The 16,522-nt window shown below is 43.2% G+C and overlaps 1 protein-coding gene across 8 annotated transcripts in view; it reads left to right on the top strand.

Moving 5' to 3' along the window:
• The window catches only part of OSBPL9 (oxysterol binding protein like 9), a 34,892-nt gene that overhangs the window by 871 nt on the left and 17,499 nt on the right, over window positions 1-16,522 (top strand). For 3 of the 8 annotated variants that reach the window (XM_053469819.1, XM_053469820.1, XM_053469818.1), the window contains exons 2-4: window positions 2,213-2,263; window positions 5,276-5,354; window positions 8,724-8,800. In XM_053469819.1, the coding sequence (XP_053325794.1) occupies window positions 2,213-2,263; window positions 5,276-5,354; window positions 8,724-8,800 (207 nt within the window). Of the gene's footprint in view, window positions 1-2,212; window positions 2,264-5,275; window positions 5,355-8,723; window positions 8,801-11,056; window positions 11,213-12,022; window positions 12,191-12,310; window positions 12,403-14,065; window positions 14,255-16,522 lie in introns of those variants that run through there. The other 5 variants (XM_053469823.1, XM_053469822.1, XM_053469821.1 and 2 more) reach the window with 5 other exon arrangements.

Below are 16,522 nucleotides of genomic sequence, written 5' to 3'. Positions count from 1 at the left end.
TATTCTACTGTTTACCACAGACGGTATGATAAGGAGTCAGGGTGTTTGTGCAGAAGGTTAGGCTGAGGTAGCAGAACGAGAGCGCATACAAAGTGCTAGTATATAATATGTGACACAGCACCCAGGGCATTTTTAACGGGACAGTCTAATATCCCCACTGTAGAAGAATGCATATAAAAGCTCTGTCAGCGCCTTAATATATATTGTTCTAAAATGGGGGGGGGGGGACACTAAACTCATACGGAACGTCCCAATTATTTTTGCCACTGATTGGCTGCTTCAAGCAACCAATCAGTGACCGGACAGTGCTCCAATTGGAGGCCTTTCCACACATGTACAAAGGGGGTCTAAAGAGACCCCCGACTGCAGCGTTCTCCGAGCCGGTGCTGGAGGCGAGTACACGAAGGAGATGTGTTAAGCTGGAAGTACATATGATTTCTGGAGCGTCGCTTTAATGTGATACTACTAATACAAATTTGTTTGGTGCTCCCTTTTAAATAGTGTGCAAAACTGCATAAATTAAGATTTTTAGGTTAAGCTTAATGCCTGCTCTACATGAAAATAACTCTTTGGCAGTTTCTAAAAGCAATAAGAAAATAAGTTGCTGACAGGAAAGAAAAATATCCGCGGTTCATGCGTATGTACAAATCTGCAGCGGTGTCCTTAAACTAATAATAATAATGCTGATTGCACATTTCCCCCTGGCGTTTCCTAGAGTGACTCGACAATCAGGATTCCACGCCTCAAGACGTTTTAAAGCGAAATAGGCGGGGGTTTCCGAGACTGCATCTCACGTGGTGCTCAGGTAGCCTAAAAATCTGCAGAGTTTCATGGATGTTTTAGAACAACATCTGGGGGTGCAAACATGCGGTCCTTAAAAACATCCAAGGAAAAACATATCTATGGATATAAAAGGGCAGAAAAGTGACTGCATTTATTTGGACCTTAAGTTTTCATTACAGAAACATCATCTGGAGAGTAGGTCCTTGTCAAGCTTAGAATTTTAAGTAGAGGTTCCCCTTGTATGCCCCGATTTAAGGTTTCCTATTCTGCAGATAGGGGGTGCTGTGACGGCATTGATGAATTCTAAGTGATCTTAGTGCAATGTTTGTAAAGTGGTCCTTCGGGGTGTACGCTAAAGAACGCATATGTCTCCATTTTAATGACCTTTACATTTTCTTGTGATGTCATTGTTTTTCTGCTATTTTTAATTCAGTTCATGGTTTAATTTGATTTGAGGTTCAATTCGGTCCCAACTTTGAGGTTTGCGTTTGCTCATCCAGTTCAGGGGCCCAACCCAATCAAGAAATATGATTAAGCCGGTCCTTATCTCTCAGATACAGTGAATTACATCAGCCAATTGTATTTTTTTTATGTTAAATTATTTACATTTTTACTTCTATAATAAGGTGGAAAAAAGACTACATCAATCACGTTCAGGCTTACAAGATAATTGCATTGATTCAGACGAAGGATCACGATGTGTGATCGGTGTGCCCGTAACTCCCCGCGGCTTTGTTTTCTGGAAATATTACCTCTTTAAATCCAGCAGCAGCGGGGAAATTGCAATTCCACGGCCCTGCTGTAACACACAAACAGAAGGCCGTGGTTTGCGTTACATGATGTAATTCTGTACAGGCTGTTGCTGAATCGAATGACATTTCATCAGACACACTGAAAACTGTGCAAAGGCTTGAATCCTACGCTTCGCGTTATTGTTGCGAGCAGATTTGTATTTGTGAATGAGAATTATAATTAATTAGAGTATCCTCATCTGGGAGTTATTAATGAAAAAGTGAGGGATTTGCTATTGTAGTTTAAGGTACATCTGGTAGCAGCTGCAGTCGTAATCCTAGGAGAGCAACTAAATCAGCAGATTGCATCAATATCACTGTACCTGCTAAATCCCAGCTGGTGCGATGGTGAGTCCCTACCCTAGGTTCAGCTGGCCTAATTTAATATTGGTTTATTTTTAAATTAATCATTTCTGCCAAAAGAGCCTCTTTAAGTGATGCCGTTTTATGGATATTATTAACTAAGGTCAGTTTAGCGGCAGCCTCCAGAGGAAAAGGAGCACGTCAAAGGGTGATTATGTATCCTTATAACCTCTTTAAAAAAGGATACAGACTAATAGAATATGACAATGGAATTTAAATTAAAGACTGGGTAATTAACAAATGCAACCTGTAACTATTTTTTCTTTTCTTTTCAGTCAAAGGACAAAATGATGAGAGGCTCAAGGAGAGGCTGTGTGAGGCTTAGGGTAAGTTTGCCTTCTGTTATTCTCTTAGCCCCCCCCCCCAAGTAACATGATGTAATATGTACAGATTGAAATAACTGAGATAGAAAGCTATATGCGGTATGTGCTAAATCCACAGAGTCTAGATTTGTATGGCTATTTTACCTCATTGTATTATTCTGTCCATATGAAGGGGATCTAGTATTTCTTAGCAATTTTACAAATGTTACTGTATTTGCTCGATTATAAGACCCCCCCCAATTTGAATATTAATTGAGGGGAAAAAAAGAAAAAAGCCTGAATATAAGACTACCCTATAAGAAAAAAGTTTTACTTGTAAACTATTTTTTCATATTTAATAAAAACTATGATTGAAAAATGCATTTCTTGTTTTTATTTCCTTTTTATTTGTCTACCTGTCCCCAGTTATGCCTTATACCCCCTTATATGCCACTCTGCCCCCCAGAAATGCCTTATACCCCCTTATATGCCACTTTACCGCCAGATATGCCTTATACCCCTATATGCAACTTTGCCTCCAGATATCCCTTATACCACCTAAATGCCACTCTGCCTCCCAGATATGCCTCTTGACCCCTATATACCGCTCTGCCTCCAGAAAGCCCTTATACCCCCCCATATGCCACTCTTACCCTCCCCAGACTTCCCTAGTGCTTCAGATTCCTTGGTGTGTAGTGGGGGCAGCCGGTGGAGGTCTGTGTGATGCGCACAGACAACCTCTGCTGCTGCTGCCGGAACTTCTGCCGGGCTTCTATAAATGAGCACCGGAAGGTCATGTGACGCCGGCGCTCCGTCATAGAAGCCCCGGCAGAAGTGGAGGTTGTCTGTGCGCATCGCGCAGTCCTCCGCCAGCTGCTGGAGAGGAGGATCCGGGTCCCCTGCGGGCAATCTGGGTCTTAGTCTTGTAGTCAGACCTCTATTTGAGGTCTGATTATAAGACGACCTGAAATATAAGATGATGGTTATTTTTCAGAGCATTTGGTCTTAAAAAACCTTGTCTTATAATCGAACAAATACGCTATATACATACTACCATTTAAAAGTTTGGGGTCATTTAGCTGTTTTCATGGGAAAACAAGGGACCTTCTACCTTTTAAACTTAAACTTGGATCTGCGAACACAACGTGTCGTTGGAACATGGAAGTGATGGGAGTGATAAAGGGTCTCTGTACGCCTATGAAGAGATTTCATTAAAAATCAGCCGCTTCTAGCTACGATAATCATTTATAACATTAACCCCGTCTGCGCTGTATTTCTAATGCATTTTATTTAAATGGACAAAATTAGCTTTTCTATCAAAAACATTTCAACTTTTGAATGGTAGTGTGTGTGTGTGTGTGTGTGTGTGTGTGTATATCTATATTATACACTATATCAACACAAATAATGGGACAGGTCAGGTGTATAAAATCAAGCACCTAGCCATGCGGTCTGCATTTACAAACATGAGTGCCTGGCCTCACAAATACTCTACTGGATGAATGTGCGAGAAATTCGTACAGTAACACTCAGAAATCTTGTGGAAAGCCTTCTCGGAAGAGTGGAAGCTGCTATAGCTTCAAAGAGGGGACCAACTTCATATTAATGTCTGGATTTAGAAAGCATTGCCATCAAAGTCCCTGTTGGTGTAATGGCCAGATGTCCCTGATATTGTCAATATATTGTATGCATCTCACACACACGGCTGAGTTATGAATCACACTCTATTTTTGAACCCCCAATTAGATCAGTAGTTTCCCTATATACGTGTGTGTATATTATAATATATATATATAATCACACAGATGCCTTGCTGCTGTTAATCTTCACAACACTTGTTGGATGTGTCATGTTTGAATTAAAACTATATGATGTACCCGGTTGCATGTGCCTGCAGAGCATTAGGATTACGTGGGGTGCTTGTTCACATCCCCATGTGTAGGTGGCAGCAAAGCTACAAAAACAAGCCTGAGGAAATGCTCCATTCATAAGCATACGTTCCCTTTCTAATGTGACGCATCGTGTTCTGTTTCACATTGGTCCTGATTACCTATCATTAATCCTGGTTTTATTGTAATTTAAAAAAAAAAAGTAGATCTTCAGCGCAAATCACAAGAGCAATTGAAATGCTTTAAACAATGCCACCTCCTTTCCGGTGGTGACACCGGCCCTTGTCTCTATTACCTGTTTAAAAAAAAAAAAAAAAATTATATTTCCTGCAAATAAGCCTGGATCTGTACCTCTGTAGATCAGTAAGATTATTTTAGCGTTATGTTCTCCCCTTTTGGTAGTTGGCAGAGGGGTGGCGTTGACTAGTCCAGAAAGCAATAATGTGACCCAAAACATGCCCCAGACAACACAATGCATTCAGTTCTGTCCAGCACACATTAACCAAAAGGGAAACTTAGTGGAATACAAGTTAGAGAATCATTTTTGGATGCAGATTATTATTATTGTACTGTCTTCTTTATTGCTGTTAAAAAAAAAAAAAAAAAATAATAAATATATATATATATATATATATATGTGTGTATGTGTATTGGAATTCAGTTTTTGATACAAAGAAGGCATTCAATGTATTTTCCATTTCATTCATGCCTGATGCAACTTAATAATAATCATAATCCTCTTAGGTCTTTAAGTATAGCCGTGAACAGAAAATAAGAAGCCTCTGCCACCATGGCTGCTCGTGAATGATTACATATTATCGTTCACAGAATTAACAAAATGTATTTAGGAGCCGACCCCTCTATGCATGTGCTTTTTCTATGTATGTTTTTGTAGAATCCCTGCCCCGTGCTAGCTCTGTTTCTGATCATGCCTAGAGCACATGCTTACTCTGTGTGCAGCCTGAAGGAGCTCTTCCCTTCTTACTCCACCGTTTAGAAGATGTGAGGAAGTGTGCTGGGTAAATGCAGATCCGTTCCTACGAGCTGCTTCCCCCTCCTGATTGCTACACTGCAGTGCTGTAGATATAGTGTGTGCGCTGCTGTCGTCACTGCTGCCCTGCTCAGCATTCTGCTCTTTGTTCCACAGGGGGCTGTGATTGGTATCGACGATGAGGACGACAGCACCTTCACTATAACCGTCGATCAGAAAACCTTTCATTTCCAGGGTGAGCGAACACCACGTCTTCTCCTTTTCTGTCGCTGTCTGTACCGCTGAGGCAGAATGCCACCAAAGCTTGCTAAGTGTATAGAGAACCCGGTGAATATCTGTGCTGATTTGGGATAGTTTGCTGTGCTGCGGATAGATGTGCGATAGACATGAGTATGATCAGAAGATTCGGGGCATTTTCCATCTCAAAAGCTGACTCACTGAAGCAAAGTCTGCATTGTGTGCGTTCGCTGCATGTCGGCTGATCGCAGCAAGCTACGTGCCGTCTCAAGACCGGGAGCCTCGGCACAGAATGCTTGGTGAAGCTTTGTATCCCTTTAAAGCAACAAATAGCAGTTTCTCCCCCAATTGCCTTTTTATAAAGGTGGAGTTTTCACTTCGGGACTGCAAGTTTTCCTTTTTTCTCATCTGCGTCCCCTTGATTCCATTTCCTGCTATTTTTAACCATTTCATCCCATTAGATAGCATCACAAACCAATGCCACCTATCACTGCTATGTTTTGGCATTGCATGCTATGGCTCAACCGTAGAAAGGGTAAGGTATAGCGGCTTGTGCTGAAATACTCATACAGAACCAGCCACGTTCCACTTGGACATGTGGATTTGCTTTTATTTGTTTTGTCTGTTAACACATTGGTACGTGTAATGACTGCATGTTTTTGATACTGTGGAAAGATTAATCTAATTTTATGTGATGAATTTGAACTAAAGCATTAGTTCAATGCTTTAGAATATATACCGTATATGTGTGTGTGTGTTAATTAGACATGTCTGTATAGTGAGAAACCGTTAATATTGTTGTATTTGCATAGGGTATGGCAAACACACAGACAGTGGTATAGACTCCTCATTATGGAAATATGGATCTGTTCTTTTCGGCACAAGTGAATGGCTACACAGCGTAGGAGTGACGGATGATATTTTAGTGCCCACTAAGTAGAGAGCGATGGAGATGTTTGTGGGAAGTGGCAGACGTGTCCCCTGTCAGTCCACCTGATCGTCAGGGAGCAGCTCCACATGCAAGCTGAAAGGTGGCTCACAATGGTTTCCGGTCAGCCTGTGCGCCTTTAAGTTACGGAGCGGCACTTAGTGAATAAACCCCAAAAGCTTGTGCTGACACAAAATGAAAGACTTTGTTATTATCCTGTATTCATACAGCGCCAAGAGTTTACACTTTGCACAGAGATTTAATTAAAATTAGCTGTGGCGCGGCTCTGTTTCTGAGTGAATTCCAGCCCCAGGTAGATTTGCGTTGATGTAAAGTATGGAACTTTTAACACAGAAATGCTTTAGTTTCTTATTGTCTTCCAGAGAACACTGCCCAGAAGGTGCAAGCGGTGTTATCGACGCGTGGAGGTTTATGTATAGCTATCCTATAAACATTGAATTAGCAGAGATCAGCACTATTTGGTCCATTAGCCATTTTCCTTCCAACATCGAAGCTTCAAACTTGGCCTTGTCTTGCTGAGAACAGCCTTATGCTGCCCCGTGCTCCAGTAACTCATATCACTTCTCTGCGTTAAAACCCAATAGCCTCTGTTATATTATCAACTTGGCCTAAATAGAACCCCCCCCTGTATTTACTGTTGCTGTAAATCAGATTTTAATATCCATGTTTAAGGGTAGAGTCCTGCTCACTGGCCAAATTCCACAGCCCCTATGATAAATGATTAACAGCCCCTTCTCCATTAGCACTGGTGACCAGAACCTTAATAGTACCATTGACCCCCCATTCACATACTAATTACAGCAGGTTTGGATCTAGGTTTTCGTGGTCCGATCCATAACTTTTTTGGAGACTGGAATAAATTGTTGTAAACAAAACCAACAAAGCTCAAAGTAGGGCAATAAGAATATCCAGATTAAATGTTGGGATTTCTTGACAATGAAAGAATCAGAATAACGGTGTAATGTGCGGTATCCTGGTAGGTAGGTCGAGGGATACGGAACAAGAATTGCCACCGATCACAAAGTATAAAGCCAACATAATGAGAGATGTGCTAGGCGAGCGTAAGGGTTGTGTTATTGGGATTACAGATTTCGTTCGGTCATTATAAATATAGAATAATGTGTTAAAGCATTAGAGTAGGAGTACGAGCGATCGTAGTATTTTGATATAACTGAAGCGGTTGTATTGTATTTGGTAACCTGTTGCGTTTGGGCTATAACTTCGTATTGCATGCAGATAGTGGCAGTCGAGTTCCTTTTACCTGAGAGGCGTTTTCCAGAGGGCTGCAGGTTTATTGCTTTTCCAGAGAACGCTTGGTTCTGATGTCGGGTGTCCACTGGGAAGCTACGATCCCGCAAGAGACATCATTACCAGTGAAGTTGCCTGACTTCCCTCCTGGAAATTCAGTCCCAGGGAACCGTATTTTCTGGTGGTGCCCTGCGGCTCTCTCTGTGCGTGCCTGTGGGTGTTACAAGTAAATATATAATTGTAACAGAATAAGAATAGGTGACCTTCATAAAGCAGTTGAAGAGAATACATTGTGATAATTGTATTGCAAAAAACAACCTTGTCAACTATTTGGAGAACTATTGTTAAAAAAAAAAAGAAAAGCGAGGGCTTTGCGGACTTGGTTATCTTATCCTTACGATTACCGTATTGGCTCGATTATAGGCCGCGCCCTTAAAGTTTGGTGCTATTTTAAAGAAAAAATACACATTAGTGGAATGGTAAAACAGTATTTTATCTAATGAACAGGAATACATGTATTTTAACATTTTTGGTATCATTATACAGTTTGTCAGCATGTTATATACAGACAGAAAACCAATACCCATATTAAGGTCCCCACCCTTAATTCATAATGCACCTTACTTATAGATATTCCCCTCTGCCCCCAGATATGCTTTATGCCCCCTAGAAGTGCCACTCTGCCCCCCTGATATCCCACTCTGCTTCATACACCCCCAGTCTCCCTGGTGTCTAGCAGGGCCGGCCAGTGGACATCTGTGTGATGCGCGCACACAAGCTCTGCTGCCGGGGCTTCTATGGTGGGGCACCGGAAGGTTATGTGACGCCGGTGCTCCACCATAGAAGCTCCGGCGGAAGTTCTGGCAGCGTAGGTTGTCTACACGCGTCGCGCAGACGTCCACTGGCAGCTCTGCGGGGGATCTGGATCCTAACCCCGCTGTTTTCCCGCAGCAGGGCTAAATGAAAAAGGAAAAAACGCGCATGTCCCGGGCGTCGGACGATACAAACCGCACATCCCTGCGCTAAACCCCGAATATAGGCCGCACCCCCACTTTAAAGACCTAAAGCGGGGGAATAAAGTGCGGCCTATATTCGGGCCAATATATCGTATTGTATGGTAAACTCTGATTTCCGCAAATCGCTGTTTATTTTCTGTATTTTTGCCGACAGCTCGTGATGCGGATGAAAGGGAGAAGTGGATTCATGCCCTAGAAGAGACAATCTTACGGCACACTCTGCAGCTCCAGGTACAGACAACGTCATCTCTCCCGCTCTTTCCTTCATATTTAAACCGCTCGCTTCGCTTTAGGCTCAGAATTTGCCAATCTGTTTCCATTGAATTATCCTGATCTGCAAATAATTTTTTTGTAAATTGTGTGTTGGTTAATAAGCACTCTGTGTGCGTGTTCAGTGCTGGCTAGGAGACTGATGTGACTCCTTTATCAGATATTATTTTTATGGTCCTTTGTATTGTGGTGCATGATGTATCTGGATGAGGCCAGACGCATCCTTTTGTAGGTAACGCTTCAGCTCCTAAAAGTTAGTTATTTTTTCCTTTCTCTTTCAGTTTGTGTTAGTTGGGGGAGGGGGTTAATGGAGCTAAAGCCTGGGATTTATTATTAAAGTATTTCATATACATGTAAGGTAATTGGATACAGAAGGTAGAGCGGGGAATGTCTTACTTTTATGTATGGTAGGCGTTGTGTATGTGTGCCGGAGGCATGCAAACTTTGAGAGGGGTGTGTTGAGCTCTGGTTCAAGCCCCTAGATTTTGTAGTAGTTTAGTAATGCTTTTTTAAACTGTTTTCCATAAAATTAGCCAATTCAGCCCATTTAATCTACCCATTTCTCCTGATGTAAAGATGCCTCAATCAGTCTTGCTTTAGATTCATGATAATGCCACCACATTTCCTCACTGTATTCACCTCTACCACTTCAGCTGGGAGGCTGCTCCATTTATCTACCACACTATAAGTAAAGTCAAACATCCTACATTATATCTAAACCTAAGACCCGCTAGTTTTAGACTATGGCCTCTCATTCAGAAACAAAACCTTGTGTCTCAGAGGGGCTTTCTCCTAGTAGAAGGATCTTGCACATTGAGGCTGTTGTCTGGCAGATGTGTCTTGGGCTGGCTGATTGTAAGCCATTAAGCTGGACTGGCCCCCTGGGCTGAATAGCACTAGTTTCGGCATACGCCTGTGATAAAACCAGTTTCCCGGCTAGAGTCCGAACACACGCATTTTGATCAGTTTGACAGTCACAGCACAATTCAGCCTGGAACTGGAAAGCTCCAGACAGTATCATGCTAGGCAACACGCACACATACACACACACACACACACACACACACGTATGCATAAACACAGACATATTATCTATTTTCCCATTATATTCTGCAATGCTATACAATAGATAAATAAGACATAAGTAGTGTCTAACAGAACAATATGACTTTCAGAAACAAACTGTACAGTAAACACAACCCCGTGTGTATGTATGTATGTATGTATGTATGTATTATATATATACACACACAGATATCTACACACACGCACAAGAAGCGTTGTATGTGGGCTGCGCGCTGTATGTACGTAGGGGGCAAGTGCTCCACTGTTAATTCAGCCCTTGCCTTTTGGTAATCTGCTTGTATGTTGTACGCCATATGTGTGTCAATCCTATATGTATTAATGTGGTTTAAGGTCATAATCTGCCAGTAAATATTTAACCATTTGTAATCCAGGTAAAGCATAACTTTCAGTCCGTTCCAGCGTGTTTTGAATTCTGCTTTGCTGTATTGGAATCCCCCAGACAGTCTCCTTTGATTTAATTCAGCCCCCCCCCCTTGATGGGCCAGTTATTGTGTAGAAGGCTGTGTCGTGGTGGTTTTGTGTCTGGGGCAGAAGCCTATTGTAAACCAGCACCTTCCCAGATTTTGATTATATGATATATGAGAGGCTGGCGGTGAAGACGAGAGACCTCTGTGTAGCGTTGCCTCTTTACCGCTGGTTTTGTGACGTTACATGGCTCTTAAAAACAGCAGCTATCATTAGCAAAATCAATTAAAAGCCGCAGCTTCTTCTTGGTTTGGAACGTAAAAGAACTTCTTCGCTTTCCTGGTAATACATATTTGTAGTTCCCAGGACTCTCTCTTTATGACTTATGAGATGTTTAAATGTTCCTCCCGTCGCTTTAAGAATGTATGACCTACTCTTGCGTTTCTTTATACATTGTGCGCATGTTTTCTTTTCTCTTTGTTCTACTGATACTGTCACAGTTAATGGGAACAGCATGGTGAGCCGTGTTACAAAGCTGCGTAGCACACAAGAGGTTAACTTGTTGGCTTTTGTATCAGATGGCAGCACCAGATTAGTTACAAACGTAGCGTGGCGTGAATCAGATCTGGCATGTTCCCCGGGGCATTGCTAAACAGTGCGTGGCATCACGTGACTTTCAGCAGACTAATGTGCGCAGGGCTCTTAGAGACGCTCGCTCTCGCCGGCCAATCCCCCGGCAGGAGGAAGCGGCAGCTGCCGATCAGCCGAGAGCAGAGGAAGTAGCTGGAGGTTTGCAGTCTGTAAGTTAAAGCCAAGCATGGGGTATACAAAGGCTTTTTTCATTTCCAAGGGCAGGGCTCTGTAACCAGGATGGCCGTGGAAGTAAGTAACAAGGTCCAACTGCCTGCAAGCGCTTTAGCGGGTAGGTGTTATGACATTGGAGGGGGTGAAATGGAGGACACCGGTACCCACGTAGAGGTTCTGTTTGTTTACCAAAGAGAAACAAGTAGAGGCTAATACAGCGAGGGAATTTAAACATGCGTGGAATAGACAGAAAGCGATCCTGAATGTAAGATGAGACAGAGGACTGATTAAGGTTTTGAGTCTCTACATCCGGGCTATTAGCTGACGAGACGGGCTGAAGGGTTTTATGTGCTGTCAGAAGATCGTGTGCCCAGGATTTGGGGTAAAATGATCCAGGATGATCCGATTAGACTGTGTCTGGGGTATTGAGAGATAAGAGACTTACGCCAGAGAAAGCCGTGTTTAACAGGTTAATTCAAATGTGACCCTGCTTTTTATATATATATAATGTATGTATATTTTTTTACTGCTTTTTGGTGCTAGAGATGTGTGCAAAGCACTGTTTTGTAATTCAAAGCATAAAAGAAGCGTTCTGCTAATCTGTGTGTGTAAATGTGTATAGTATATACAGTATGTTGGGAAGCTGTGTGGGGATTAGCCGAGGCCGCGCCGCACACTTGCTGTAAAGTCTCGCATTTATGCTCCTGGGGTTGTGGAAATATTTTGCAGTAATCTGGGTGGAAACGCCTGCGATGTCAGATGTTCCTGGCGAAACCGGTTGTGTGCGAAGTCTGTAACTTAAAGGTGTCCTATTGCACCCTAGCAGAGTTTGTGTTTTTCTGATTTAAAGAGAGAGCTTCTGGTGTGGCGGCTGGCGTTGGTTTTCAGTCATGAAAATGAATGTTATGTTCTGCGCGGTGTTACCTTTTCAAACACCGCACGGAGCGGATTCTTTATGGCAATGCTGATGGAGTCCTGCTTGCGCAATAACGTCCTTTCTTCTATGGACTATAAATGATAGGCTGGGAGACGGACGCATTCTTCGGTTTGCTGCAGGTAGTATGTTAATGAGATGTGATTTATCGCCTCTGGCATTTAGTAAACACAGGATGTGATTTCCTGGTACGTAGTGCTGTTTACACATTTCGCTGACGGGTTCACCTTCTTGGAAGCGGCCAGGTGAGCGGCGCTCCCAGTGCTTTGTCAGGTCATTGACGAGCAGACTGTGTCTGTCGGAGGTCTGGAAGTCTTCTGACGGCCACAATAAGGTAACTGCGGCACCGATAACCCAACGGAAGTGGTGTATGGATTAACCCTTTCTTTCACACGAGTGGGAATATAGTTCATGGTTTTAGGAATCTGTACAAGTTGATCATCACAGTAATGCACGTGAGCTGATGCATGTGGACCTTAACACTTTCCATACCATAGGGAAAGGGCACGTTGGTCAGCACTCTGGCAGGGAAAGGGTTTAAAGAAAGACGGAAGTGTGTAGGAGGCACCATGTCGCTTTTGCTGTAATATTCTATGAATGCTGTTGCAATCTGCTTATTTACTTGTGAATGTAAGGAACTGGAAGCTTTACTTTACTGATAGGGTGGTAAATAAGTAGAACAGCCTCCCAGCAGAAGTGGCAGGGATTTTAAACATGCATGGGATAACCATAAAACTTTCATGTCCCAAAGCCATGCATATAGTAATATTTTCTCTATGGGAAACACATGTATGTTTGTATGTCATTCAGACAGCCTAGAAATGAGGTACCATCGATGCCGGAGCTTTCGGGCTTTGTGGTGGCTATATGTTTTTTTTATTGCACCAGAAGCTTGTCGGCTGAGTAATCTGCCTGCCGGGAGCGTCCCGTTACCACACCGCTGAGAAATGGGAAGTGAGCAATGATTAATAACTTCATGCAGCCAGTAGAAGTCATATGATATATATTGTATTGTTTTCGGTCTTTACGTATGCAGCGCTCTGTAGAGCGAGGAGGGGGGCATCCAGCAAACATTTCAGTGTCAGACATAGGTGACGTTGATCAGTGACTTTTACGTGGAAAGATATATATGTTGACATATATGCTGCTGCTCATGGCTGTTTACGCAAGCGGCCGGTCACCGGTTTGCTCGTAAGGTGGTGATGGTTAGCGTATAATGTGCTCTTAGACCTGAGCGGCGTGTATGGAAATGTTAAGGCAGCATGGAGGTTTTGGCCATTTAAAGGATGACGGGTCGGTAAACGGGCTGTAGTGAGAGTAAAGACTGGCTGCACAAGCTTGCCGGCTGTATAATCCCTCGCTGGATGGTAGCTCGGTGTATCCCACAGCGCCGCGCGCATTTTGACAGCCAATAGATGTGGTGCCCCACAACCTACATGCAGCGGGGGCTCCACTTCTTGGCGCTTTGCATCCTCCATACTGTATAGCCCATCCTGGCCCTCACCTGCCACAGGTAAACACTACAGCAGTCATGCCAGCGGCACGCACCCCGTAGTGTAAATGGAGCAGTTACAGGTGAGACCTGGACAATCTGCCCCTGCTAATGCAGAACAAGGGCCATCACCCCCCGGGATTCGTTGCCCTGTAGTCAGGTGTATTCAGCTTAGGCCGGGATGCCCCTCTGTCCCTTTATTTGGTGAAGTAGTTAGGGGGCTGTGGTTACTTCTGATTACTGCAGATTTGGTATTACTTCTAGCAGTTTAGGGTATGAGAAGATGGGGATAACTAATGCCACTTCTCATCTGTGAATGTGTTGTACATACAGCTGATTGCATCATTTATTATTGATGATCAGACTTGTGAGGCACGCAGTGTTTTATACACAATGTATCTATATTTAACTTGTTTTGTTGGACTTTTGTCCCTATATAACATTTGGTTATTGCGTAACGTTGTAAGGAAGGCTTATTTCGTATAGTACTGTTACTTGTGTGCAGTCCTCCTGGAAAGCAGTTCATTAAAGGGGCAGTTTGTTATCCCCGACGGCGTACTTGCTTGGAGTTGAATCTGCAACTGACCTCCTCCCTTCCTTGGGCGATGATTCTTGCCACTGGTTGGCTGCTTTGAGGAACCAATCAGCGGCCGGAAAGTTCTCATATTAAAATCAGTGGAGCTCTTTCCTGGCAGTAAGTATATTCCGTTCATAGAGGTGGGTTCGGCCAAATAGATCTCCGGCACAGAAAAAAGGCTGGGGTGGAGGCACACCACAAAAAATGTAACCAGGACCACGTAGCTGTGGTGCAATAAAGTTCAAATGATGGCTGAAGCGCTCCTTTAAAGTTTTAAATTGCTAGCAAATATTAATTGTGTTTATCTACCCTATGCATAGAATCTACCTTTTCTTAATGGAGCGCTTTGGGTGGTAAGATGTACTGTTTGCGCACGTGTCAGATTTAGGCTCCAAGCGACAGGTCCTCTGTTAGCGTGCATTCGTGTGCTGGGCCCTTTGGATCAGGGGCCACAGGACTATTCTTCAGCAGCTTCTGATAGACTTGTGTGTAAACAGATTGCGCCAGCGATGCTCATAATATGTATGTGGAAAAGGTAAAAGAGACACGAGCTCCTTCAGACTGCGGATTTGTTTTTCCTGTTTATTTACTCTGTGACGTCATGTTTGTTTAATGGGCGGGACGCTTACCGTTTTTGCTGTACACGTTTACACGCTGAAGCCCGAGAGATATTTGTTCACCAGTGGCCGTGTGAGTTACATTATCACCCAAAAATGTCTGAACGCATTGTGAATAATATATATTTTTGTGGAAAGCTTCCCACCTTCCAGTAGATTTAGTCCCGATCAGACTCACCAAATACACTACTGCCCCGCTTGCTGAGAACGCGCCTAATACAGTGCTCAAGAAGGATCTTTTTCTGATTTTTGAGAGACAAATCAGAAAACCACATCAATGTTTTTTTTTTTTTTTTCTGGAACAAGGTTGTTGTTTTTTTCTTGTTTAAAGACTTTGTTACTGTTGCACTTTATTACGCATTCTTTACCTGTAAGAAAATAAAAGTTGCTTACCTTGTTAAACCGGTAGAAGCAGGAAAGCAGCCCCTTTGAAATCATTGGGAGCTCCTTTTGGTGCCTCATTGGACCCCCTGGAGCAGGCTGGTGGCTGGTATAAAATGTATCGCCGACCTTTCTGATTAACCCCTTCTTTGTGTGTTATTTCCGAGAGGGTACTCTATTATATGCAATACGGTGCTGGCTGTAGTGCGCCTTTTTGTTTTTGAGCTGCTATGAAGATTAAAGCCTTGTAGGGAAAGTAGATGCCGAAAGCGCATCGTCAACAACATGGTTACTGGGAGGCAAATCTTGGCATTTGCTTGGAAATAATTACTTTTGTGATGGATATGCTTGTTCATGTGACCCATCATTTCTCATTCCACTTACTGCAGATGTGGAATTGTAAAGCTTTTAAAACCAAGTACTTGGCAGCTGCTGCAGACGCATGGAGTCATTACTGCGGGGATCAGACCTCTCGCCCAGCAGAGACTGTATTCCTCTCTGCTTACCACAGGCTTTTCAGAACCATGATATAACTGGATCAGAACTGACTCTGGATATAGTGTTGTTGCCTTTTCCAACATTGCCCCCCCACATGCATCAATGACCGCCCATGACCCTGTCGCCGGTTTACTGATTTTCCTTCCTTGGACCACTTTTGATTCACCTGTCAGTGGTTATAATGTTATGGCTGATCGGTGTATGTGTGTGTATATACATATCTGGACATAATAATGGGTACTACACCCTTAGCAGCAATAATTGGAAGTAATCGTTTTCCGTATGATCCGTCTCTGGCATCGTTGTGGAGGAATACTGGCTCGCTCTGCTTCACAGCGTTGCTTCCGTTCATTGAGGTTTGCGGCCATTTGTTTATATGCCGTTCTCTTAAGGTCCCGCCGCAGCATTTCAATCGGGTTGAGGTCTGGAGTGTGACTGGGCCGTTGCAACACCTGATTCTTTTGTTTTTCACCATTACGTTGTATATTTGCCGGCGTGCTCAGGATCATCGTCCTGTTACATGACCCGGTTTCAGCCGAGCTTTAGTTGCCGTACAGATGGCCTCACATGTGACTTTAGAATACTTTGTACTTTATACAGAGGAGTTCATGGTCGACTCAATCAGGTCCTGTGGCTGCTAACAAGCCCAAATCATCACCCCCCTCCACCATGCTTAAATCTACTAACTGAGACCTGTAGAGTCTGAGATGTAACTCTTGGCTTTTTTGCAGTTTCTCTGAGCATTGCACGGTCTGACGTTGGGGTGGATTTGCTGCGACGTCCCCTCCTGGGAAGATTGGCAACTTTCTTGAATGTTTTCCACTTTTTAATAATCTTTCCCGTTGTAAAATGATGGACTTTAAACTGTTTGGAAACGGCCTTATAACCC

This window comes from Spea bombifrons, chromosome 6 (genome assembly GCF_027358695.1).
Source record: "Spea bombifrons isolate aSpeBom1 chromosome 6, aSpeBom1.2.pri, whole genome shotgun sequence".
In the NCBI taxonomy this organism is placed as follows: Eukaryota; Metazoa; Chordata; class Amphibia; order Anura; family Pelobatidae; genus Spea; species Spea bombifrons.
Note: the sequence above shows the minus strand (reverse complement) of the source record. Positions and strands in the feature narration are given on the sequence as shown.